Genomic DNA, 24,389 nt, shown 5'->3' on the forward strand with positions numbered 1-24,389 from the left:
GTGGCTGTTCCCAGTAGTCAAACTGGTAATATCTGTCCTTCATGTCGCTTTCAAAACCCGAAAAAGTGACACAACAAGAAATGGCACATTGTTCATTCATTCAGTTCTGGCACAGAAAGGCTGGAGTCAGATAATGAAAGCTAAGAAATGGAGAAGGATGTGGTATTCACAGTGAATTACAGATGGGAGCTTCAAAGGATGGCATTTTAACACAAGAGAGCTAAAATGAACAAAGGTCAGATGGATGTGGAAACATTTCATGCCAGAAAAATCTTTAAATATCAACAGAAGAGAAGCTTTGCTTTGTTGTTAGAGACAACACGTAGAAACAAATCGATCTGGGCCTTGCACAGACGTATCTCTGTCACATAACTAAAAAAAAAAAATAACACCAGCATTAATGCAGGATCAGTTTCATCCAAATGAACCTGAACAAACCTGCCAAACCAACAGGGGGCAGTGCAGCGTAAAGGTAAAACCTAAGTCAGCCAATTAGATCGCTTCAAAAACAACCACAACTTCCTGCTAGGAATTAAAAATGGCGCCAGTTAGGGCTGGACGTTATTATGGCTGAAAAGTGATCTAAGTGTTCGGTTGATATCAATAAAATTTATCAGTTTTTTGTTTTAAATACCTGAAATACTGTGAAACCGGTGAGGCGACCTTTCCAGTTTTCACTTCACGCTGTCATTTCTCTTATTTTTAAGCAGTTATGAGGCACAGTGGTGAAACACTCAACCGGTTGTTGCTAGGTAACCAAAGAATGAGTGAGCTAGTTGTTGCTAGGTAACCAAAGAGTCAGTTAGTTGATTCCACCGTCCTTGAAGTGGCTAAAGTCTTTCCTCTGCCTACATCCCCCAGAATGCTGAGCGGTTCTGGATCAGAGTTCAGTGAAACTACAGAATATTAGACATTTTATCTGTTGATACTGATCATGTGTCGATATGTTGCTATTAATTTATTGCCCAGCCTTAATTGGGAACAAATGAAACAGCGTTCTGGATCTGCAGGGCTTTACAAACCGTTTTAAAGTAACACTTTATGCTGTAAATGTCTTCCTGCTTAGGCACAAAAACAGTGAACAAAGACATGAATCTTATTTGAATTCAAGGCAGAAGAACAAAGTCAGTCTCGGGATTCTGTGACCCAAATATGGCAGATCACACATTTATCTGCTTTGACTAGCAGGGAGAGAAGGAGGTGGGTGGACAGGATGCCTGTTTTTTATGCACCTTAATTTATTCTGACTATGTTTGCTATTTGATTTATCTGCAGGAACAAACAGATGAAATGGGGCAGATGGAGTTGCTTAAAAGAAAAAGATGCCAAAGTGTAAAATGTAAATATCTGACACATATGCTGGTGCAGTCTGTCTTTTATCTCCTTGGATTTGTAAGGATTGTTTTTTTTTTTTTTTTTTTTTTTTTTTTTTAAAGCTGAAAACAAGAGGCAATACCTGTCCTCTAACCTAGACTTCTGTTAAAGGCTGAAACTTTACAGTTGTGAGGATTCATGCACTCAATAAAGCCTCATCACAGCAGCGCTGATAGAGGGAGCGCTGCAGGTAATTCTCTCCATTTGAATGCCTCTGCTGTGGAAAGGTCACAGGCATAACACCGTGACCATGCACGCACCATATAAGCCGCAAATTTGTAAATGTATCCCGATAGCAGCACAGATTGCCGTCAGCCCGACTGTGAAGCTGCGACAGCTACATTAATACGGCGCTCTGCAACAAGCTGAACAATAGAGGGCTGTTCTGTTTTCTCTTGATGTGATAATAAGAAGCATCTCTTTGAAAACTTTCCCTCTCTGCATGAGCTCAAAGAACAATAGATATCATCGCTCCTTTCAACTTTCCCATTAAAGTTTGGCATCTGGCAGAAAGGGGGAAAAAAACAACAAAAAAAACAAATACGACATAAGAGGAAAGTAATCAGTTTAAAACTTAAGACATGAATCTGCGTTTAAGCAGAAGGGCTTAAATGACAGAGGGGGTACAGTCGACGAAAAGCAGACACAGAACGGAGGCTTTATGTCAGGGATCAAGATTTCTTGGCTGTTTTTCAGGCTCCCTCTCCTTGTAGTGGTGCCATTAGATGGTAACTGGGTTTCAGAGGCTCCATACAAACTCCATAGAGCTGCTGGAAATAAAGCCAGCCAAGTAGATACTACTCTTGGTTCTCCTGGTTGGGATCTACTGCAGTCCCATTATCAATTCTTTTCTGCTACAGTTTCTTCCTCTCCATCTTAAAGGTTCCAGATTTAAGTAGTTTATGGTCTAGAAAACTCAACTTGAGGTTTGAAACAAAAGCACTCGAAAGGCCAAGACAAACGTAGGACATTTGTGCTTCAAAAACCTTTTAGAAAAGCAGTAAAATGCATTTGGCAAACTTAAAATTATCAATTTTCTGTATTATAAAGGTTTTTAAAAAGTAACAGGACTACCAAACCAATTATCCTTCAAATATTAGCTTGTTATTCTAACAAGGAAAGTGGCAAGTAGTTCAACTATTCTGCATAATAAGCAATTAAAAACTGCAATTAAGCGACAAAAAAGCAATAAATGAATATTAGATAACATTGTCATAGAAATAATAAACATATCATTTTCTAGTTTAAACGAAAGCAATTAGATCAAGTTGTACATCCTCTGAAGTAAAATTTGAAACCGTGGTACCTATAAAGTTAAATCCATTCAACCTTTTTTCTATCGCATTATGTTTGAAACCACCAGAGAAAACTGATCATCTAGCATCTCATTACAAACTAATTTAAATTATGTTTGATGGCAGATTTCCTAAATTAGTACAATTTCATTTAGAAAGAAGAATGAGGAAATACCAGCATGACTTTTACCTTTAGTTACTCTTTTCCACATTGAAATAAAACTCAAAAAACTTAGAAAAACAAATTTTTAGTTTCTGACTTCACCTTCATTTTAAAATAACTCAACAATAAAAAAAAAGTTCAAACACAGGAAGCCATTTTCCGTCATGAGAAAAACCACTGAAACTAAATCCTCTGTGTTAATTTCTCCCTTCCAGACCCAGATGCTGCACTGATACGTTTCTCGTCTCCCAGATTTACCGGCAGCCGTCCCCAGAGAAAAGAAGCCGTCGACCCTAAAACCACCCACGCAGACTCGCACATCTGCGGCGCTGCTGCAGCACAGCAGCTACGTCGTTTCCCCGATACTCACAGGCAGAAAGTTAACCAACTCTAATGAGAGTGTGAAGTAGATTCTGGGTTAAAAAAAAAAACAAAAAACTCCTTCTCCAGCTAAAAACAACAACTTTAACATTCATTTCTAAATTTGCAGATGGATTAGGTTGAAAATCTCTTATATGAAAATGATCCAGAGATTCTCTGCTTAATTTGAGCCATTGATTCTTGCGGTTTGCTCAATGAAGCAGCACAGAGGGTGGGATTGTATTATATTATGGCAGCGTAAACATATCGAGCTGCTGAAGCCTCGCCGGTGTCGAAGAGATGCGACCCTGCTGTAGCTACAAAGCAGCAGGAACCCCAACATGTGCAATCAATATTATGAGTAAAGCAGCGTGTGAACAGGTTTCAGGACAGAAATCACAGGAATAAAAGGTGCAAGTCACAGATTTTGGTCCGATTATGGGTGAAAATGCGAACAATCTGGGAATTTCACACTCCAACGTAGGGCTGCAACTCACAATTATTTTAGCAATTGATTCATGTGTCGCTTTTTCTGACGATTAGTCAATTAATCGATTAATCGGATGGAAAAAAAAACTGGCACATTTTGCAGAATTTTCATTTAATAACTTAAGCAGTTTTGTAAAATATTAAAGATGCAGATAAATTAATAATGCAATCAAAAATAAACATTTTGTTGCCTAAAATGCAATAACACAAGCGTTCCTTTAGTGTTCACCGTAAAACAGTGCATCTGCAGCTAAAAAAATACTTTATCAACATGTGAGAATCTCAGTCCTTTCTGCTTGACTTAACATTAAAATGTGAACTAATCTTTGATTTTTTTTTCTTTTTTTGGATTAACCAATTAGTTGGATGGAAAAGGTGCCAAATATGAGATTTTGTTAACAGAATTTGAACCAGGTGAAGCTAAAATTGCTACTTGTGGAGTTCCGTACGTTTTCTTAATGCAAAATGTATACATTTTTGCTCAGTTTTGGCTTCATTACTGCTCTGAGATTGTTGTTCTTGCAGCTATTCTTCAAAATAAAACCAGAATATATTGTATGGCCGAAACGATTAATCAGATTAATCGTGATGAATCCATTACTAAAATAATGAAGTTCTGCCACTTAAGCAGTTCAAGATATAACCGATTCACATAAAAAAGTTTTTTTGCATCTTAAATGGTCTTTTTTGACTTTGTATACTGTAGTTAACGATTAATCAGTGAGTAAATTAGTTGACAATTATTTCAATAATCGATTCATTTCGATTAATCGATTCTTCTGTAAACCACCAAAGAGAAAACTCATCCATGCCCTTAACGAGGCAGCCTCACCTTCACTCCGACTTCTCCAAAAAAAAAACTCCTGCTTTAAAACCAGCCAGATGCAGAGTCAGAGAAGCCATGCTGTGTGTGATAAAAGACAGTGGTATCCACAAATCTAATCTTTGCTACCAGCAGAGACAGGTGGAGGCTGAAGGCCTAGAGCTGCAGATAGCTCACTGAACCAGTCTGGCTCCCCACCGAGCTCGTCTCCCTGCTTCGGGTTTCTGAAAGATGAAGAACTCGCAGAACTTCAGCTGCCATACAGACGACAATGCAAACCTAACAAAACCCACTCAGACTCCCCTGATGCTTGAGGCTCAGCTTCCCCTCTGGGTGAGAGCAGGAACGTGAGTTCATGTGTGCAGAATCACACTTCCTTCCTGTTTATCTGAGGCAGATGTTACCCCGTACACCTCATATCAAGAACCATCTTAGATGATTTTATGGCTGCAACTAGCGATTACTTTGGTCATCGATTATTCTGGCAATTAATTGGATAAAAAAATGCCACATTCTTCATGATTTTTCCTTTAACAACTTCAGCTCATTTCATACAACTTTAGAAAAGATATAAATAAGCAAATGGTACAATTCATCTTTCGAATAAGAAAGCGAACATTTTGTTTCCTAAAGTACCTTATTTTAGTGAACACTTGATCAAACGTAGCAAAGGAAGCATCAACAATACCTCCAACATCAACATGTGAAAAGCTCAATAATACACTGCTAAGCTGATCGACTGATTATATTTTGCATTAGTAATATCAAAGCAAAAGGCACTTCATGCGTTTTTTTTACTGAATTTGAAGCAGATGAAGGTAAAATTGACACTTGAGGAGTTCAAGACAGAACAGATTCACAGAAAAATAAGTTTTGTTTTGCATTATAATGCAAAAAGCATTTTTTTTTTTTTACAATTTTGGCTTAATTACTGCTCTCAGTGTGTTGTTCTTTCAGTCTTTTTTGAGTTTGTATCCTGTTAATGATTAATCGATTACTAAATTAGTTGGCAATTATTTTAGTAAGCATGATTCATCTGATTAATCGTTTCATCTCTACAACATACTCGTTTTATTTAGAAAAAAAACTATTTTTTATTTTAAATGTACTTGATATTTTCAATAATGCATGTGTCAAAAATAAAGCAATGATTTTAGAAAGATCTTCCATATTATGCAAACATGGAAAATCTGGGCATTTTCACAAATTTTATACCTTTCGTCTAAAATTGAGACGACAACTTTTAAGCCTTTTATAGACCTTGCAATAGCCCAGCACTTTATATTGGTCTTAATGCATAAAAACCCAATAAAATCGAATAAAGTTTGCAGCTGCAATGTGACGAGATGTAACAAAGGTCAGGGATTTACTTTTACTCCCTACTTTGCATTGGACAACCACATGAAATCCAGATAAAATACATCGAGGTTTGTGGTTGTAACACAAGGTTTAAATTTCTTCTGCACTAGGAAATATTAAATCCCTCCTAATATTTTGTGATAGTTTATGAGATCTAAACCAATTTTGTTTATTTATTTGTCATTATAGCAGAAGAAACACAATAAAAAACACACCAAGTAACAGTTTAATTTCAAAAAGCCTCATTAAATTGGACTACACACTCTGAGGAGGAGTTCTCCCAAGCAGAGGAAGTTTCAGGCTTTGGAGCGTCACGCTTTGATCCGCGGAGCCGGAGCGTGAGCGGTGTGTGACAGAGACGAAGAAGCCAGCTGAACTAATTCTCTTCGCAGAGACAGGGCTGTTTGAGATTCCTTCAGAGGAGGCCGTTTGAGTCAGCTGCCGTGTCCGAGCGCATCCTGAGTGATCGGGGCAGCTATGACACGCCGGCATTCATCTCTGTCAGGCGGAATGGAAGCAGGCAGACCAATAAGAGGTGGATGGAGTTCAGGGTCGAGTGCAGATAATGTTACAGGGGAACTGCGATGCAAAATTCACATTTTTAATGTTTTTTAGCTTCCATTTGGGTCTCAAATCAGCTTAAATGTTTTATACTTACTAACAGAATAAAACATGGAGAACCAACATTTAGCTTCATCAGGACAAGAATCCAGAGAAACACTCACTAGTTCATACATACTACTTATTCTTATTAAACATGGGGAACCAATATTTAGTTCAATACTTTTACCTTTTTGTCTTTTTTTGGTTTGTTGTTTTGTTTGGATTTCCTTCCAACTCATGTAAAGCACCTTGAACTGCCTTGTTGCTGAAAATGTGCTATAAAAATAAAATTACCTTACCTTTGGCAATAAGCTAATGTTTTTTGGTGTCTGGAAAATGAGCCATTTCAAAACCCTCGTGAATGTAACATCACAAATAAGCAGGCATTGCCCGTCACCAAGTAAACTCAGTAAAGCCCAGCCCGTTACCTAGCTACCCCAGGAGAGTTCCACCCATCACCTAGCAACCAAAGCAGCTCCAGCACATTTGGTCAGCTGGTTTCACTGCTATGCAATGGCTGCTGGAAAAAACTAGGGTTTTACCATTCAGAAAACACTTGCTGCATGCTTGTTGATTGTGCAGGAGGCCCAACTTCTGCTTTTCACAGATTAAGAAGCAGTCTGCTGTTACCTAGCAATCCAAGCAGAGGTCCAACACATTTGATCACCTGGATTTACCACTGAATGAGCTGTACAATGGCTGCAGGTAAACACAAATGTTTTCTTGTTGACTTAACATCCAGAAACTACTCGCTGCATTCTTGTTGGTTGCCCAGCAGGCTCTACTTCTACTCTTCAATGATGTACCGTGGTATAATTGCACATCTGTTTGCAGCCATTTTCACGTGCGAGTATAAACGTTGAGTTGGAGAGCGCGGCCAGCAGAAGCTTATTTGGATTTAAAGTGGCATCTAAGAACCATTTATGAATCAATTTAAATTATTTAGGTAAACCACATCTACTAAAATGTGTTCCCCAAAACTCAGCTAACTTTAGGCTCATAAGATTTCTGTCAAATCTGCTTCATGACAGCAGGAACATGTTATCAAACGCTTCTGTCAGACTTAAGAAGAGAGTGACAGAAAGCGACACTCTACCCGAGCTGCAGCGGTGTTGTTTAAACTGATTAACTGTCCCGCTGTGTAAAGACACCTGCCGGGCGCATCCCGTCATCCATATTAATGCTCCTGGCAATCCAATGCCTGGAGAAAGTTGCTTATCTGGGTGTGTCACTTCGACCCCTCTGAGAACCTCACTAACACACACACACTCACACACAGCAGAGCTATCAGCCTAATGGAAAAGTAAAAAGGCTGCTGTGGTTGACTGGAGCAGAGCAAACACAGAGACAGATAGGACAAGACAGGAGACTGGTGGAATACACACAGGATGTTCACACGGCCTCATCCAGTTTACTGAGCACACAGCCTGGATACACACAGAGGAAACAGCCATCATGCATCCACACATTGTGCTTTATAACTTCTGCATGTACAGGCTGGGTGTAATGTGAATGGAAAACATGTGAGGAAAACTGACTGAGTTATTAGGTAAGTTTGGGCTAAAACTAATCCAGTCTGAGTCAGGGAGGTCAAACTGAGAGGGTCGCTCCATCCGAATCACCTCAGGTGTTTGAGAAAAGGTTTCAAATACCAATTACCACCATCATTGATTAATCTGTCAGGTGGGAACTCAGTTAATCTGTGAAATGTCAGAAGAAGTTGCAGCTTTCAAGGTAATGTTCTCATTCATCAAAATGATCAGGATCAGGACTTTCTTGGCCAACACCAATTTAGTGATTTTTAAAAAAATCTTATAAAGTGCTTTTGATGCATTTAATTCACAGGACAAAGAAAAAATTAGATTTTTAACATCTGACCTGCAGATCAGAGCCAGCCAAAGTAAAATTGGCCACTTCTGATTAATTTGTGCATCCTTACTTTAAGCAGCAGGATAAATTAAGCAAGATAACAAATAAGTTTTACATTTATAAGTCTAAAATATTGAATAATTCCAATGGGGTTTTTTTCTTACTTAACATCCTACTAAATATTAAACTTTTTTTTCCCCTCAATCTGTTAATCAATCATATTTTACCAAACTCCCTTCATTGGCTCTGATCGGTGACCAATACCAAATACTGAAAAATCAAAAACATTTTCCTCCCAATTCATTAAATGCATTATAGACTGAAGAACTCCCACCGTTCTGGTCTCCTAACGATGAACCTCCAGCATTAGTAGATCATTTTATGACTTTTAGTCATAAAAGCGCGTAGCAGCAAACTTTTATGACTATTTGTGTTTTCATAACTTATAGTCTGGTAAACTTGGTTTGATTGGGAATCAAAATTGCAACATTTGTTACATTTTTTCAGCTGTGGTTTGCTTTCTCACCACACTGTGTCAACAATCCAAAAAGTTTTTTAAAAAACCTGTTACTCCCCTCACCTGTGGTGGCGCTGCAGCAAGAACCACTGAAGGAAGCAACACACAAACCTCTGAAGAAGACTTCATGAAATGTAAACAAAAATGGAGAATTTAGTAATGATTAATGGCTAACTGGAAAATACAGACAAAAAAAAAAAACATACTCCGAGGAATAATTAAGCCAAAACTGTACGGAAAATATATTAATTTTGCATTTAATATATAAAAAAACATATGTCCCAGAACGCAAGTGACATAGTTTTAGTTTCACCCAGTTCAAACTAAAACTATGCAAAAAATAATAATAAATTAATCAACAGATTAATATTGAGTCAAGCAGAAAGGGTTGAGCTTTTCACAACTTGATGTCAGAAGTATTTTTTGGCTGCAGATAAATTATTTGTTTCAAATGATCAAGCATTCACTAAATGAATGTTGTGTTACTACATTTTAGGCAATAAAATGTTTATGTTCTTATTTAAAAGAAACTGATTTATTTGGATATTTAATGTATTTCTACTATGGTATAAAAAATGGTGGTTAAATGAAAACTGTGCCGTACATCTAGTTTTTAATTCAATTAATCAATTAATCGTCTAATTGATTACTGATCTACATCTGCAGATTAGTAATCAATTTAAACTTGTCATATTTTTCAGAATCAGCATCCTAGGATTTAAATAGTTTATTATTTACATCTATAAATGTTTTTCTAATATTGTATTTTAAAAAGTCTTAAGGTGTCAAATGGAAAATTCGAAGAATGTGCTCATTTTTGTCTGATTAATCGTCAGAATAATCGATTCAGCATTCAAATATCCGGAACAGTGGGCTTAGAGATGTTTGTTTTCATTGAATTATATATTAAAAGGCCACTTTGTGAGAGCGTGTGGCATGTCAGTGATTTGAAGCAGCGTTAATCTGCACACTTCCTGATCTTTGCTCATTGCTCAGAAGGCAGCAGCGGCAGCTTGTGCTGACGTGCTCTATAGGCTTAAACACCCCCGGTTTCGAGAGCCAGGCCGGGAACATTCATATTGATAACCACTGCTCTGCATGCGTGCACACGTATTGTGTTCATAAAGACCAAAATAAAGAAAGAAGCAGAGAAAAGCTGCTGATGGGGGAAGCTTTTCTCTGGCAGCCGCTTGACGGCGACCACCGGCACCGGGTAGGGGGCTTCGTGCACGCCGGACCAGCCACCCTGTCCACACGCATCTCCACCAAATCAATGCCTGCCCACTGATAGTAGTAGGCCTTTTATCACACGGCTCACATCCACAGACAAAAACAGAGGGAGAACAGCCACAAATCACGCCGTGGACGCCGTGGCTTTGTCCCAGAGGGATCATCCATCCGGGCGCCGGCTGGGGCGGACCGTGCCGCCAGAAAAAGCAGTCGAGGAACGGAAACCCTACCTTCCGACTCATCGCTGTCCCCGAGTAGAAGTAGTAGGCTATTCCCAGCACCCATAGCACCGCAAAACACAGCAACACCCTGGATTTCCTCCGCATGGCTGAGAGCTTCGCGTCGCTGTTCTCCGGTTTGCGTGTTCCGCGACTCCCCGCGAGAAGCTGAGCACTGTGTCCGGTGCGGAGCGCTTCGCTTCGCCGTGCGGCTTCGGCAGCCTTCGTTCAGTCGGTGAGGGGGAGCGGAGAGAGCAGGAAGCAGCGAGCCAACATCGGCGGGGTTAGAGGGCAAAGGCTAAGCGACTCTAATCCAATCAAACACCGGCTCAGGCAGCGCTGGAGGAGGGCTGGGGGTCGGCGGCGAGTCGAGCCTGCGGTTCCGTACCGGAGGCGGGTGGAGGAAGTCCCGATTGGGAAGCGAATTGTTAGAAAGGTTCAGATGTGGCTGAAGGAGCACCGAGGGGGAAATATATCACATTGTTTCAGTTTCCATGTGCGGCCGATAGGGGCGCTAGAGACACTTTAAACCGGGCTAAAAGCAACAAACAAAGATGAAAGCAAAAAAGAACCTCCGATGAACCTAAAGCTGCTTATTATCATTGACTATTGAAGATTATTATTATTATTAGTGATGATAATAATATATTTTGTATAATAATATATTTTGTATATTGTATAATTATTAATAATTTCAATAATTAAAGCTAATAATTGTAATAATCATAATTGTATAATGAAAATAAATATAACTCTTATTTTAATCATATAATAATAAATGTAATAAAATTATTGGTATTATATTCTAATTTTATTAACTATTTAATCGTAGATAGATTATTATATAATAATCTATCTACGATTAAATAGTTATAATAGATTATTATATAATAATCTATCTACGATTAAATAGTTAATAAAATGTCAGAAATGTATAACATAATACATTTGTGATTATTAAAATTATTAGGTTTAATATTTTTTTAAAGTAAAACAAAATGTAGAAATGTAGAGTTTTATATTATTATTATTATAAAAAGGGGCAGTTATTGGACGATAAAAGAGACAAAATTACTTTAGTTGATCAATTCTCAGAGCTGCATGTTGATAATAGTATCAAAAATATACATACATTAAATATTTATACATATGTGTACATATAATACTGCGTTCCTTTAAATCAAGGCTAAAACCCACCTGTTTAGTTGCTTTCGACCCATAACCACTGGAACATTAACCCACATATTTGATGTGTATTGATGATTCTGATGATGCTACTCATCAAACTTTAATATTTGTTATTGGTTTCTCGATTAGTGACTGTATGTTGTTCTTATGACTTTTTATTTGTGTGTTTTTATGATTTAAAGTACTTTTAATCTTGATGACATTTAAATTTCCACTCTATTTCTTTTCTTTGTACAAATATGACCAAATGTGTGACTTCAGTATTGTTAAGACACAGAGAACATTAGGCAGATCATATGCAGATTGATGATGTCGGGAAATCATTTTTTGAAACACTGAATATTCAGTGAGAAATTCTCTGCTTTGTCAATCTGGCAGTGTTGAATCTTTCAAAGTTCAATTGTTTTTCCAGAAAGGTGTCAAAATATGACACTTTTCACATGTAGTCATATTCTAAAATAACCTGAATTTACTGAATAATGTTCAAAATATTAATACAAATACACAGTATATTAGTAAAAGTAATCATGTAGAGTTTTAGTTGGCCAGAAATAATCATACAGGGTAAATATAAAATGACAAATGGTTGTAATAACTGTTTATATTGAAGTGAGAGTGAAATATTAGTTCAGTAATAGATCATGTGTCACAAATACTTAGTCAAGATGCAGGAAAACAAAACTTTGGTTTGTTCAAACATCTGATGGATCGTAAAACCTGCTGTTTCTCGTAAAAAGGAGGAATTTCTCTTTGGACTGTGGGCTAATCTCAGGACATGATTAGTCAGTGGATGAGTCAAGAGTTGGAAATTTTCAGTTCAGCGGCTCACTCCCGGGTTCAAGGCAAACGTGGCACGCAGAGAAACTTTATAATCAGCCTGTTAAACTTTACAGATATAAAAAATGCTGCAGAGGCACATGAGTCTGTTGCTTTTATTATATCCAACTCTAAAGGTTAAATCAGAAAACAAGCACAGCTCAGATAAAAACCCATTTAACAGAAATATTTCTGTGATGTAAAGACATGTTTGGCACGTTAACTTCAATATATTGCCTCCAGAGTTTTTTTTTTTTTAAATGGCTCACTACCCAGGGCGCTATTGTCTTGGGGATTTGCATGTTAACTTGCTTTTCTATTCCTAATCACAGATTACAGTCAACAGGAAGCGTATTTACTCTTTATTCTGCAGAGTGTAAACACTAACCCGTTAGCTAACTGAGCTAGCATCATACTCAAGATTTCTTTTATTTTAGTCTTTACTGAGTTTGATCAGCTCTGGTTCAAAATCTAATTTAAACTGGATTATTCTATGCTAAATATAAAACACTGACATTTACAGAATAAAACCCTTGTTCCTTAAAAAACACACACACACACACAAAGAATATATTTGAGAGGCTTCATGGATGCAAAGCAGGACCAAATAGTGGAGAGGGAAAGAGGAAGTTCATATTATATCTCCCATCAATCATACTCATCTTAAAGGGGAGTGGCCAAAGCAAATGAGGTGGATCAGCAGTGCTTACCAACAACTGACGGTGTCATCCAGAACGTGGACATCGTCCCTGCTGCTTGGAAACTGAGCTGCTAGTTGCTTATGACAGTCTTCAGTCAGAGGATCTCTTCAGATTGTTGCTAGACTGACTGCTACAGAAGATCCTTTAGGAGAAATCAAGTATTTTTGAAATGGCTAAATTATTTTGGTCTGATTAAAGAGTCCTACTGTTAAGGCCCTGGACCTTGTGAGCTGTGTTTCAGGTGCTTTTGTCTGTCTTTGTGCTCCTCCCCTTTGCAGGTGTTGCTGCTCCGTTGATTTGGAGCGCAGAGTGTTTAAACCCGGCCATCTCCGTCTTCCGGGTCGCCTTCGGCGTCCACTCTGCCAGGCCTCAGCTCCCCTCCTTTTGCACATTTGAATTTGTCTTTGTTTTTGCACTTCAACACTTCCATATGCATTCATACAATGACGCATCCAGGCATTTGCTTTACACCACTGACCTTGACTTCCACAATCCATTGTAGTTTTTGTTAATAAATATTCCTTTTTCTGCGCTTTAACCACTGCATGGCCTCCCGTTTTGTTATGACCTTGAGCCAGTCGTAACATCCACCAGCAGAGTTTGGATTTGAAAACCTTTTTGAAAACAGATTTTTAGTTCTTTTGTTTTATTTTGAAAGGCCTCATTGTGAACCCAGTACTTTGAACAGTAAATCAAATTAGGAGAGGCTCATCAAGGGCAGCATTCAAACAAGAACTGCCTCTGAAAGCGTCAGTCTGCTGCTGGGTTACCATACTCAAAAAAAAAAAAAAAAAAAAAAAATGAACTCCTTTTCCAGAAAATAAATCAGAAACTGCAGATGCTGAAAATGATTTGTGATAATGAAACTGTGAATTTAAATCATGATGTGCAATGATTGATTCAAAGCGTATAAAAGCTCCTGTGTCTCAGTAGCAGTACAAAGACAACTTAAAATGAAAGTCTGGAATCCCTGAAATTTTATACATTTAGTAAATAAAAAGTTTCTTATTAAACAGCCACATCACTGTGTCTCTAATTTAATTATTTTTGTGTCATTTGAGTCTAAAGAATAATTAGTTACTTCAGTAATTCATTTGCCAACCTAAGAAAAAAGTCTTAATTCTCCTAAATAAAAATACAGTAATTTTTACATAATTTAAGATAATATTATTAAACAGCGCTGCCAGAAAGTATATTTCAAATATGTCACTTCAATATTCCAGACAAATAAGCAAATTTTAATTGTTAAGTTATGGAGATGCACAAAGAAATGTTCAGATGCTTTTACTTAAAAGTGTTAAATCAGGAAGTATGATTAAATCTTTGTTTTTGTAAACAAATTACTGTCCGATTCAAGAAGTCACTTGAACAGAAGCTGTCCGACAACACGAAGTAGGACAAATTATTTTAAAATTAACACATAAACCTTCACAAGACTGAAGGGAAATGTTCTGCCTATTCTTCAAGAATATGGAGGGAGGCAAAGCACACCAGCAAGTTCACATCTAAATGGTTTAGAAAAGGTTTTGGACTGGCCTAGTCAAAGTCCAGACTTATATCTGATTGAGATGTTTACCTTGTCAGGTAACTAATGATTGAAAACCCTCCACTGTGGATGAATTAAGATAATTCTGCAAAAAAAGTCAAAAGTGATGCAAATATCAAACACAGCCTAGCTGTCAAAACCAATTAGGTTTAAAGTTAAATTATTTCTCTTTATAAATTATTTGGTCACCTGAAAATTGAATTTTATAGTTAATCAGATTATTCTCATCTAATATTAACATTTGTTTGATGAGCTGAGAGGTTTGAGCAAACAAACCAAAAAACATCACAAACAGAAGAAGCTTCCCGGTGCAGAAAGCAAAACATCTCAGAAATGTTTTCATAAATTTATATTTGCATTGAATATAAAACCTTATAAACACAGATTTATAAAACTCATGATAGGAAAAAAAACGTAAGCAGTTGATTTTCAGCTAAAGTCTTTGCTGATCATGGTCAGGTCGGGTCCGGTTGTTCTGGTTCAGACGGTGTACTTGTCCTCTCCTTGCCTCTGTGTTTTGTGGTAGTGGGTGTAGTTGCTGTAAAGCTCGTTGAACACCTCTCTGACGCCGGCGCTCAGCCCGGCTCTCAGGAACTTGATGTCCGTCTCCAGGCACAGGTCCAGGACGCAGTAGACGCCCTCAGTCAGGTGGAGCTTCACGTCCGGCCGCAGGGTGACCTGCAGAGGCAGAAGATACGCAGATGAAAGGAAAAGAAGAGACGGAGGAGGAGATAATGAGGCACAGAGAGGTTTCCGCTTCATAAATCAGACATTTTACTCACTTTATGAAGCTTAACTTTGGCTATAATAAGATTCTTACTGCCTGCTTTCACATTTCCTTACAGAAACACTTTAATAGTCTCATTTTCATGGTCTTGCTGATTTATTCATATTTCCTCAATATTTTGAGATTACATCAAACCTTTACATAGTCTACGGCAGACAAACATAAATTAATGTTACTTTGTACTTATTCTGCAACTAAGGATTACCAATTACTCAATTATTCTGACAATTAATCGATTAATCAGCTAAAATAATAGGCATATTCTACATGTTTTTCATTTGACCACTTCAGTCTTTTTACAAAATGTTAGAAATATATCAAGAGATAGAAATTAACAAATAATTCAATACATTTTTAAATATGAAACTAAACATTTTATTCCCTAAAATGCAATAAGATAGCATTATATTACTGAATTTGAACCAGACGAAGCTGAAACTACACAACTTGAAGAGTTTTGGGTAAAACATATTTACAGACAAAAGTTTTGGATGAATTACTGATCTGAATATGTTGGGTTTTTAAGTAAATGTCTTTTTTTTTGTTTAGCCTCTGGTTACTGATTAATCGACTGCTAAATTAGTTGATTATCCAAATATTTGATTTCAAACAATCAATCAAGTTTCAGCACCAAGATGTTTTACACAAAAACAAAAAAGTACAAAATTATAAAGAAAACATCGTACAGTCAGCAACTGAACAAACGTTTTGATGAGAGCCACCACCAAAATCATTCACCTCAAATAAGTTGGTCGATGTTTGTTTTATTATGGTTCAAAAGTAACTCTAGACTGGTGAGTTTTTGGTCTAGATTAAAGGAACTCAGTGTTTCGACTGTTCTGCAGTTTTCTGGAAGTTTGTTCCAGATTTGTGGTGCATAGAAGCTGAATGCTTCTTCTCCTCGTTTGGTTCTGGTTCTGGGGATGCAGAGCACATTGTAAAAATACAAAATCTTACCAAGTAATTCTAGTCTAGTGTCTAATCTTAGTACACTTAAAATAAGAGAAATGAACTTACAAGTATATTTTCAACAGGAGTTTGTTTTGGGTTAATTACTCCTTAATATTGGTGAAAAATCACCAGCTCAGTTGGCAATAAGGGGAAAATGTGTTGTGATAAGTGAAACAATCTGCCAACTGAAGCAGTATTTTCTATTAATATTAGGGGATTATTGACTTAAAATAAGCTCCAATATCCTGATGAATATTCACTTGCAGGTTAGTTTTTCTTATTTCAAGTGTACTAAGATATTTGCACTAAAAACCAGATCAGAAACATTTGGAAAGATTTTGTGTTTTTGCAGTGCAAACTAGAACCGAGTCCTGTACTCTTATATTTACAAACCTGCAGCACTGAAGCTGGAGCTTTGTGTTTAGAGACACATTATGTTTATTAAAGTGAATATTCTGATCCACAGGAGGTTGAGCTGCAGGTCAACATGTGAGACAAAAGCAAGAGAAGCAGACGGAGCGAGCTTTTCTTTCTGCAACAACAGGTAAACACGCCCCGGTCGAACAACAATCATCGTGATCGGTGAACCCTAACCAGCGAGGCAGCAGGACATTTAATAGCTTATTCATCTCAGATACATTACACTCATCGGGGGTTCAGGTGGCGTCTGCCGTGACGCGGTCCGCGCCGCAGACGTGTGTGAGACCCGGCGGCCGCTCGGAGCCGCCCGTGCCAAGTGATTTAAACAGCAAGGCTCCCATTATGAGGAACACAACCTGTTATGTGTCACCACAAGCAGCGGCTGATGAAATGTGATGAGGAGTTCAGGGAATCTCCAAATGCATCATTATGTTATTACACCGGTGTCAACTTCTCACCCGTCTGACTCACTAATGTGTTTCCTGGTGCTTGTGCATTTATGTTTTATGATAACTGAGCTTTTCTAAGTGAAAAAGAAAATTGCATAATACTGAAAAGTGTTTGATTTCTTCCTGTCTTGGATAAAAAAAATAAGCTAAAACTAGGCTAAATATGCAAACAGCATCGTTTAAAGGCTGTTTTTATTAAAGAAGGCAGGTTAATAACTACAATAAATCAACGTTAAAGAGGTTAAAGTCAGGATCTTTCAGTAAAAAATGCATAAGTGTATTTCTTCTAAGTAAAAATTTAAAATAAAGTCTGCTGCAAACATTAAGTGACAAGAAGACTATTAATCTGTCAACTTTTGATAAGAATAGGTTGCTCTGGATTTTATTCCCATCAGAATAAAGTTGGCATTTATGTGTAAAAGAAAAGAAGAAAACGATGTTTAATTTTTGTTCTGTTTAGTTTTGCAGTACTTTGTGTCGAGCTATCGATTAAAATACAGTCCTTAAGGTTGTAATGTGACAAACTGCGAAAAGATAAAGTGGATATAAATACATTCCTGCAGTTTGCAGTTTATTTTAATTTATTGTACACTTTGTTTTCTCATTTTGTGCATTTTTCCTTTAAATCAACCTACTCAGCTGCACATTTCTTCTGTAAATAACTGTACATGTTGTTAATTTGCCGTTGCTGTACGTTTTCTTATTCCTATTTTTAAGTTTTTATGTCCATCTGTGTATTTTTTTTACCTTTGTGTGAATCCACTGGCTTCGACATAATGCTGAATTTCCCACTGCGGGAAAATACAGAGCTTTACTTTTCTGTTCTATTATATGACTCAAATATTAAGATGTTGATGACTAAATCTGAAGGCATTTTTGTCTGAAAAAATATATTTAAAATCTAATGTGGAATATTTTTTAGATATTTCTAAACAAGTCTGTTGTTGTCAACTTTACTATGAAACTCACTATTTACTCTTTTGTGGTTTTACTGTTTTCAGATGAAAAACCCCTACGTTTAGTTTAATTAAGGGGAACAGGATTAACATAAAGACTACAGAATGACTGTACTGGGATTTGATTTTAAAAACAGATCATTAAATTTCCTCTAACTTACATAGAACATATTATGTTTTTAATGCACCAGCTAAATCTTTCCCTACTTGTTGAAACCAATTGGTTAAAGACTCCCCATCACCTCCATGTTCCAGTTTTCTCCTGTCTGACAGAAACTCCTCATAATGCGCTGATGTGTTTCTGGGCTGGAAACTGCTGATTCAGGCGTCGCGTTAAACGCAGCCTGGCAGCAGACGGCAGCCGCACTCTGAGGCCAGACGTGACTCACCGGACTGAGGGAACATCCAGCCTCAAGCTTCGCTCCTGCTCACAATGTAGCAGTAATCCTGGGCCCACTCAGTGGCTTGTGTCAACATCTACAATTTTGGCTACTGAGAATATTTCCCCTCTTCCTCAGAGCGTCAGCGTCTCAGTTATTCAGCTCAGAGGGAACACATCAGCTGAGATCCTGCTGTCCAGACTCCAACGTCTGCTAAAACTCATAACGGATAACTCAGCGCTGGCTTGGTACTGTATTATTAAAGGGGATCTATTATGCAAAATTCACATTTTGCACGTTTTTGTGCTTCCATTTGGGTCTCAGTTGCTTCTGAAAACACTTAAACACACAGCTATTATTTGTCAGTAGGTTCATGTTCTTTTGTGTCTGAAAAAGGACCCATATAAGAAAATTGAACGTAACGTCACAAATTAGCAGGCACTGTCGTTCACTAAGTAATTCCATCGAAGCCCAGTCTGTTACCTAGCAACCCCAGTGTAGTTCCGCCCGTCACCTAGCAACCAAAGCAGCTCCGGCACGTTTGGTTATTTACCGCTGAATGTGCAATACAACGGCTGCTGGAAAAGACAAGGGTTTTGCCATTCAGAAACCTCTTACTACATTCTTGTTTATTGCGCAGGAGGCCCCACTTCTGCTTTTCAAAGATCGAGGGGCACTCTACTGTTACCTAGTAATCCAAATGGAGCTCCAGCACGTTTGGTCAGTTAGTTTTACCGCTGTAGTCGCTGTACAATGGCTGCTGGAGAAGACAAGTGTTTTGTTGTTGACTTAACAATCAGAAATCGCATTCTGGTTGGTTGTGCAGGAGGCTCCACTTCTGCTTTTCAAAGATGTAACGTTGTACAATTGCACATCCGTTTTGCAGCTACTTTCACGTCCGAGTGTAAACGTTGAGGTGGGGGACGTGGCCAGCAGCAGCTTCCTTGGTTTCAAAAGATATTTAATTTTCTCTTCTATTCTATGACTCAGATGTTGAAGATGTTGACAGAAGTTTCAAGAATTTGCTGTTTTGCTACAGGTTAGAGTTAAAACATCTCATTCTGAAAGGAGCTCAAAATAGGCAGAACAAAATCTCATTATCTAAGAATGATTTTGTGATTTGTTCTAGACGTCAGACGTATCCTGACCTGTTCAGAGATCACCAGATGTATGCGTGTAGCTACTGAACTGTTACTACATTATCAAAATAGAGATAAATATCAAGTAAATCCTGTTTAGAGACAGAGAAGATGTTGTTCTGTGTTGAGTGAATACCTTCTGCAGCTCTGTGACATACTGAGCCACCATGAAAGCTGGCAATGCAGTGAAGCTTTCAGGTGTGGCAGCAATGTGAGAGAACATCCTCTCTGTCAGCCTGGAGCACTGCAGATACACGTCACCGTCCGCGCCTGCAGAAAAACAAACGTTCATTTTCTAACTGGGCTGAGTGACATGAAACTTGTATTTTTAGCTAAAGCAACTGAGAAATCAGGTTTCAGAGGATTCCTCTTCCTAAAGTCAAAGCCACTTTTCCCACAGCAAAATTCAAGCATTTTCAAGGTAAGTTTTAAAACTTCTCCAGCACCAAACTTTATAAAAATAATACAAATGGTCAGAAAACTATTATATGATGTCATTTAATAGTCATTAATAATGTTTTGTGAGCATATTCTACAGCAGGGAGAAGATAAACTGAAATATAAAATTTTTTATGTTTTGAAATGCGTTTCTCACACCCTAAAGACCTGACTGATCAGTGAAACACTAATTTAACAAAATCACCTAATTTCAATAGCATAATACAAAATATAAAATATTAGCCAACATTTATTTCAATCACACAGATCTTGATCACATACAAAACAAAATTACAATAAAAATCTCTTAAAAAATGTTCTCACCATGTTTTCTGGCATTTAATAAATAGAAATAATTTTGATAATTCAAACTAAGTTAAAACAAAAAACATTAAATCTGGTTTAATTTCAGGCAGTGAGAAAAAAAATTAAGTTTTATTATTAAATGTAAATGTTTTCCAGATTTAGGTTTTTAATGAAGAGTTTGAAAGCAGTGTATTATAAAACTGAGCATTTTGAATATGCAGAAATCAAACACTTTTCAAACCTTGAAAACACTTGACTGAAATCCAAGCATTTTCAAGGATTTCAAGCACCTGAATTGCACCAATCTTGTAAAGTAGGTCCTTTAATGTTTAAAATCACAGTGAAAGACTCAAACACAGCTGGTTAAATCATGAAATCTTCAAAAATAAAAGATTAGAAGACACTTTCTCAATGTTTCATTCCGACTTGTGCATACAAAAAAACGGTACGTCTGCGACTAACGAGAGATTTCTCTTAAAATAAAGAGGCAGCAGCTCAGCGGTAAGTGCATGAACAGAAAACCACAGGCCAGACCAGGACTGTGTGAGTAATTCACTGGCAGCTCGCTTTTTTCAAATCAAAAGAAACAATTTCACCTTGAAGCCTTGACGACATGATTTACCTCAGCAGCTAACAGCTTTTCATCAAACTCTCAAGTGAAAATGCCTGAATTAGTGTTTGGATAAATCATGTTCAAGCAGCAGCTGAACATTACGCTGTGCAGGAATAACATCACATCATTTCACTGTAATCTGTTACAGAGGTACACATAAATTAATTTATGAACTTTAATTGATAAAATAGGACCAGAAAATGCATGGATGGATGATCTGAAAAGTGTGGCCTTTAAGTTATTTCTCTGATTCTTCTTCTTCTTGCCTGGCTTGTCGGTCAGACCACTGGTGGTCCGCGGGCGCCCCCAGTGGTTCGTGAGGTACTGCATGTAAACAACCATTTATTTGCCTGACGTTAGCTCAAAGTGCTACACTGCAGCTAGCTTACCAAAGGACAGTGTTTAAAAATAATAATGTATAAATGCCTTAAAACTAGGTCACAAAAAAGAAAGCCTGGAGATACAGGCGGAAAGTTTCTCAGGGTGAGTTGAAGAACTTTTATTTTTGAACATTATTACGATATGTAGAAGATCTCGGTCTGTCCCTGACTAACTGCATCTGAACACCTAAAATAAAATTCACATTTTACAGATTTTTATACTTCCATTTGGGTTTTTATTGTTTCACAAAATAGCCTAAGCACTCTAAAACAAAACAAAACACCCAGATGTTTCTTGGCAGCAAATTAATGATTTTTGGTGTCTGGAAAACAAGCCATTCCAAAAACCTCCTGAATGTTAAGTCACAATCGATGGGGACTCCACTGCTACCTAGCAACCAAAGCAGAGCTCCAGCATGTTTAATGTACAATGGCTGCTGGAGAAAACAAGTGTTTTGTTGTTGACTTAACATTCAGAAACCACTTGCTGCTTTGTTGTTGGTTGTGCAGAAGGCTCCATTTATGCTTTTCAAAAAAGTACGGTTGTGTGCTACGCATGTGTTTGCAGCCATTTTCCCAGGAGTGTAAATGTTGAGTTGGGGGTCATGATCCCCGCAGCAGCTTGTTTGGATTTAGAGTGACAAGAGGTCCTAAAACAGCTCAAAATGGGAAGAACTGATCAGACTAAAATCTCATTATCTAAGAATGCTTTTGTGTAAAAAATGTAATGAACATGTTTTGTTTAAGCTATAGACCTATCCTAACCTGTTCAATAAAGCGCAATAGGTTGCCTTTAATGTCCCCTGCGTTTGAAAGGCGATGTGTGAGTAACATCGGGTTCAGGTACCTGCATTGGCGTCTCCTCTCTGCCGACCTTCCTGCATGATCGACGACACCAGCCGATAGAAGACATTCAGGAAGGATGGACCAGCCCTGGAAATCACCTGAAGACACACAAGTTTCATACTGCAATCATTTACTGCATCTAGGCCTGTCCCAATAAATCAATTAATCACATCATGACTTAAAACAAGCTCAATAATTCCAATTTGCATGATTTGTCGTTTCTCTTTTTGCAGCATCCAGTATTTCAAACCAAAAACTGGATGACAAAAGTCGTCAGTCTGGTGCTTCGGTCTCAATTATCACCTTTTTTTGAAGGATCATTTTGTTTACACAAACTTCAGAGTTCACTTTTATTTGTCGTTTCTGTTTTTTTTATTTAAAATGTCTCTCAGTTCACTGTTGAATGTCCATTAAAATTTAAAGTTTATTGATCTTTGAGAATGTTAGAATGTGTTATTATGCTGTTAACTTTACATTACTTGAAAATGGTCTCAAAACAACAACAGGGTTCCCCCTGAAAACTTACTAAGCCCAATGCTTGGGACATTCATCCAGCGACCCGTTGTGTTTTTGAGTTAAAAAATGTTTCAAGTTAACAGGAAATTTGAAAATATCACTTGATAATTATGCATTATTGGAAGACTGGAGGATTAATACCTAAACACCAACAATAAAGTCTTAAAAAAGGCAATGTTTAAAAAAACACTAAAATAAATAAACAATGTTAAGCCTGGAGGGGACACAAGTAAAGCCTGGAGGCCCGCCAGGCTTATAATACACTGTGGGAATATTACTGTTTATTGCAATAACCTCAGGAACAATTTATCGTCCAGTACAATGCGTTATCATGACAAGTCTTTGTTAGTGGTAATGCTTTTCTCCTCTTTAGTTAAAGACTATCACAGTTTAACAAAGAGCTAAACAGATATTGATAATATTTGCAGGATTTTGTAGAAGTGATGGAAAAATATTCATGTCAACAAATCCTTATTAGCTTGTAAACCAGGACTAAACACAAAAAAATAGACGACGAAATACTTCGACAGGTATTTTTCCTTAACGTTATGAAGTGAGAGTGTCTTCCCGGCCCAAACCGAGCTGTAAGCTCGTTCCTTCTGTGACAGATGGAGGTAAAGAGCAACAGGAAGAATATAAACGAGGCCGGGATGAAGTCACCGGCCCAGGTTGGAGCTCAGCACTGGTTTCCATTGACTTAAACATGCTTCATGCCAACCCACTAAAGTCTCCTCTCTCTACAACACACCCATACTTTGCATTTTGGACCAGACCCTGTTCTGTGTCCTGATCCAATCAAGCACTTTAACCCTTCATCTCCAGCTTCCTTCCTCATTTCCACATCTCTTGCTCTTTAAAAAACATTCTGCTTTCTTTTCTTCTCCTCTCCTTTTCTGGTGTATTTTCTCTTCGCAAACATCTGACAACACTTAACTGGTTCCTGGCCCATTTAATTCATAGCAGCTGCATAGTTTCAATTCTGTTCAGTTCTTGTTGTTGAAAAACTATTTCTAGAGTTAAAAAAAAGATAACCTATCAGCACAAAGACAACAAAATCTATTGTGTGTGGTTAAAATCTAAATGTTTCAGTTTAAGGGGAAAATGTTCTTTTTAACTGAGCCTTCGGGGCAAAATGCAAACTTGTAGAGGAGCTGAAAATGTGAACATCACAAGGTTTCCATGCTGGTGAAGTACAACTGTAGTGAGCTGCAATATCCTCTGGTTGGAAGTGAAATTCCTGAGTGGAGTGTCCTGAGGGCTCAGCGGCAACACGTAGCACATTTTCCTCATATTATAGATTCAAAGCACCTAAACTCACTTCCAACACACGAGAGCAAACGACTGGTTTCTTATGCAGAATGCAGCAATATGTATAGACGGAGTCGTAACATCAAGAACACAAACACAGACACTTTTAAGCTTATGCTAACGATTAATGTCTAAAAAAGAGAGATTTGTGACTCTGACCAGGTTCTGTCTCTAAGGAGAGGATAATGCCTCAGGGTTTGTAAACTTCAAGCATTTTCAAGGTATTTTTCCAGCACCGCACAAGAAAGCAATATTAATTAATTAAAAACAGAGTTTTAATTCACTGCTTACAATATAACTTACTACTGTTATTATTAGGGATGCACCGATTTATCGGCCAGCCAAAATC

The 24,389-nt window shown here is 37.6% G+C and overlaps 2 protein-coding genes across 3 annotated transcripts in view; both read right to left on the reverse strand.

The window, feature by feature from the left end:
• The window catches only part of galnt2 (UDP-N-acetyl-alpha-D-galactosamine:polypeptide N-acetylgalactosaminyltransferase 2), a 76,491-nt gene extending 65,673 nt beyond the window's left edge, over window positions 1-10,818 (reverse strand). Inside the window, exon 1 of the mRNA XM_015051230.1 lies at window positions 10,313-10,818. Within this exon, the coding sequence (XP_014906716.1) occupies window positions 10,313-10,408 (96 nt within the window). The 5' untranslated portion in view covers window positions 10,409-10,818. The remainder of the gene's footprint in view (window positions 1-10,312) is intronic.
• Window positions 10,819-14,883: 4,065 nt separating this feature from the next.
• The window catches only part of urb2 (URB2 ribosome biogenesis homolog), a 38,624-nt gene continuing 29,118 nt past the window's right edge, over window positions 14,884-24,389 (reverse strand). For both annotated transcript variants that reach the window (XM_015051232.1, XM_015051231.1), the window contains exons 10-12: window positions 22,218-22,314; window positions 19,770-19,903; window positions 14,884-15,229 (exon numbers count right to left, since the gene is read on the reverse strand). In XM_015051232.1, the coding sequence (XP_014906718.1) occupies window positions 15,032-15,229; window positions 19,770-19,903; window positions 22,218-22,314 (429 nt within the window). In that variant the 3' untranslated portion in view covers window positions 14,884-15,031. The remainder of the gene's footprint in view (window positions 15,230-19,769; window positions 19,904-22,217; window positions 22,315-24,389) is intronic.

This window comes from Poecilia latipinna, unplaced genomic scaffold (assembly GCF_001443285.1).
Source record: "Poecilia latipinna isolate Pla-1442-1.1 unplaced genomic scaffold, P_latipinna-1.0 Scaffold1036, whole genome shotgun sequence".
In the NCBI taxonomy this organism is placed as follows: domain Eukaryota; kingdom Metazoa; phylum Chordata; class Actinopteri; order Cyprinodontiformes; family Poeciliidae; genus Poecilia; species Poecilia latipinna.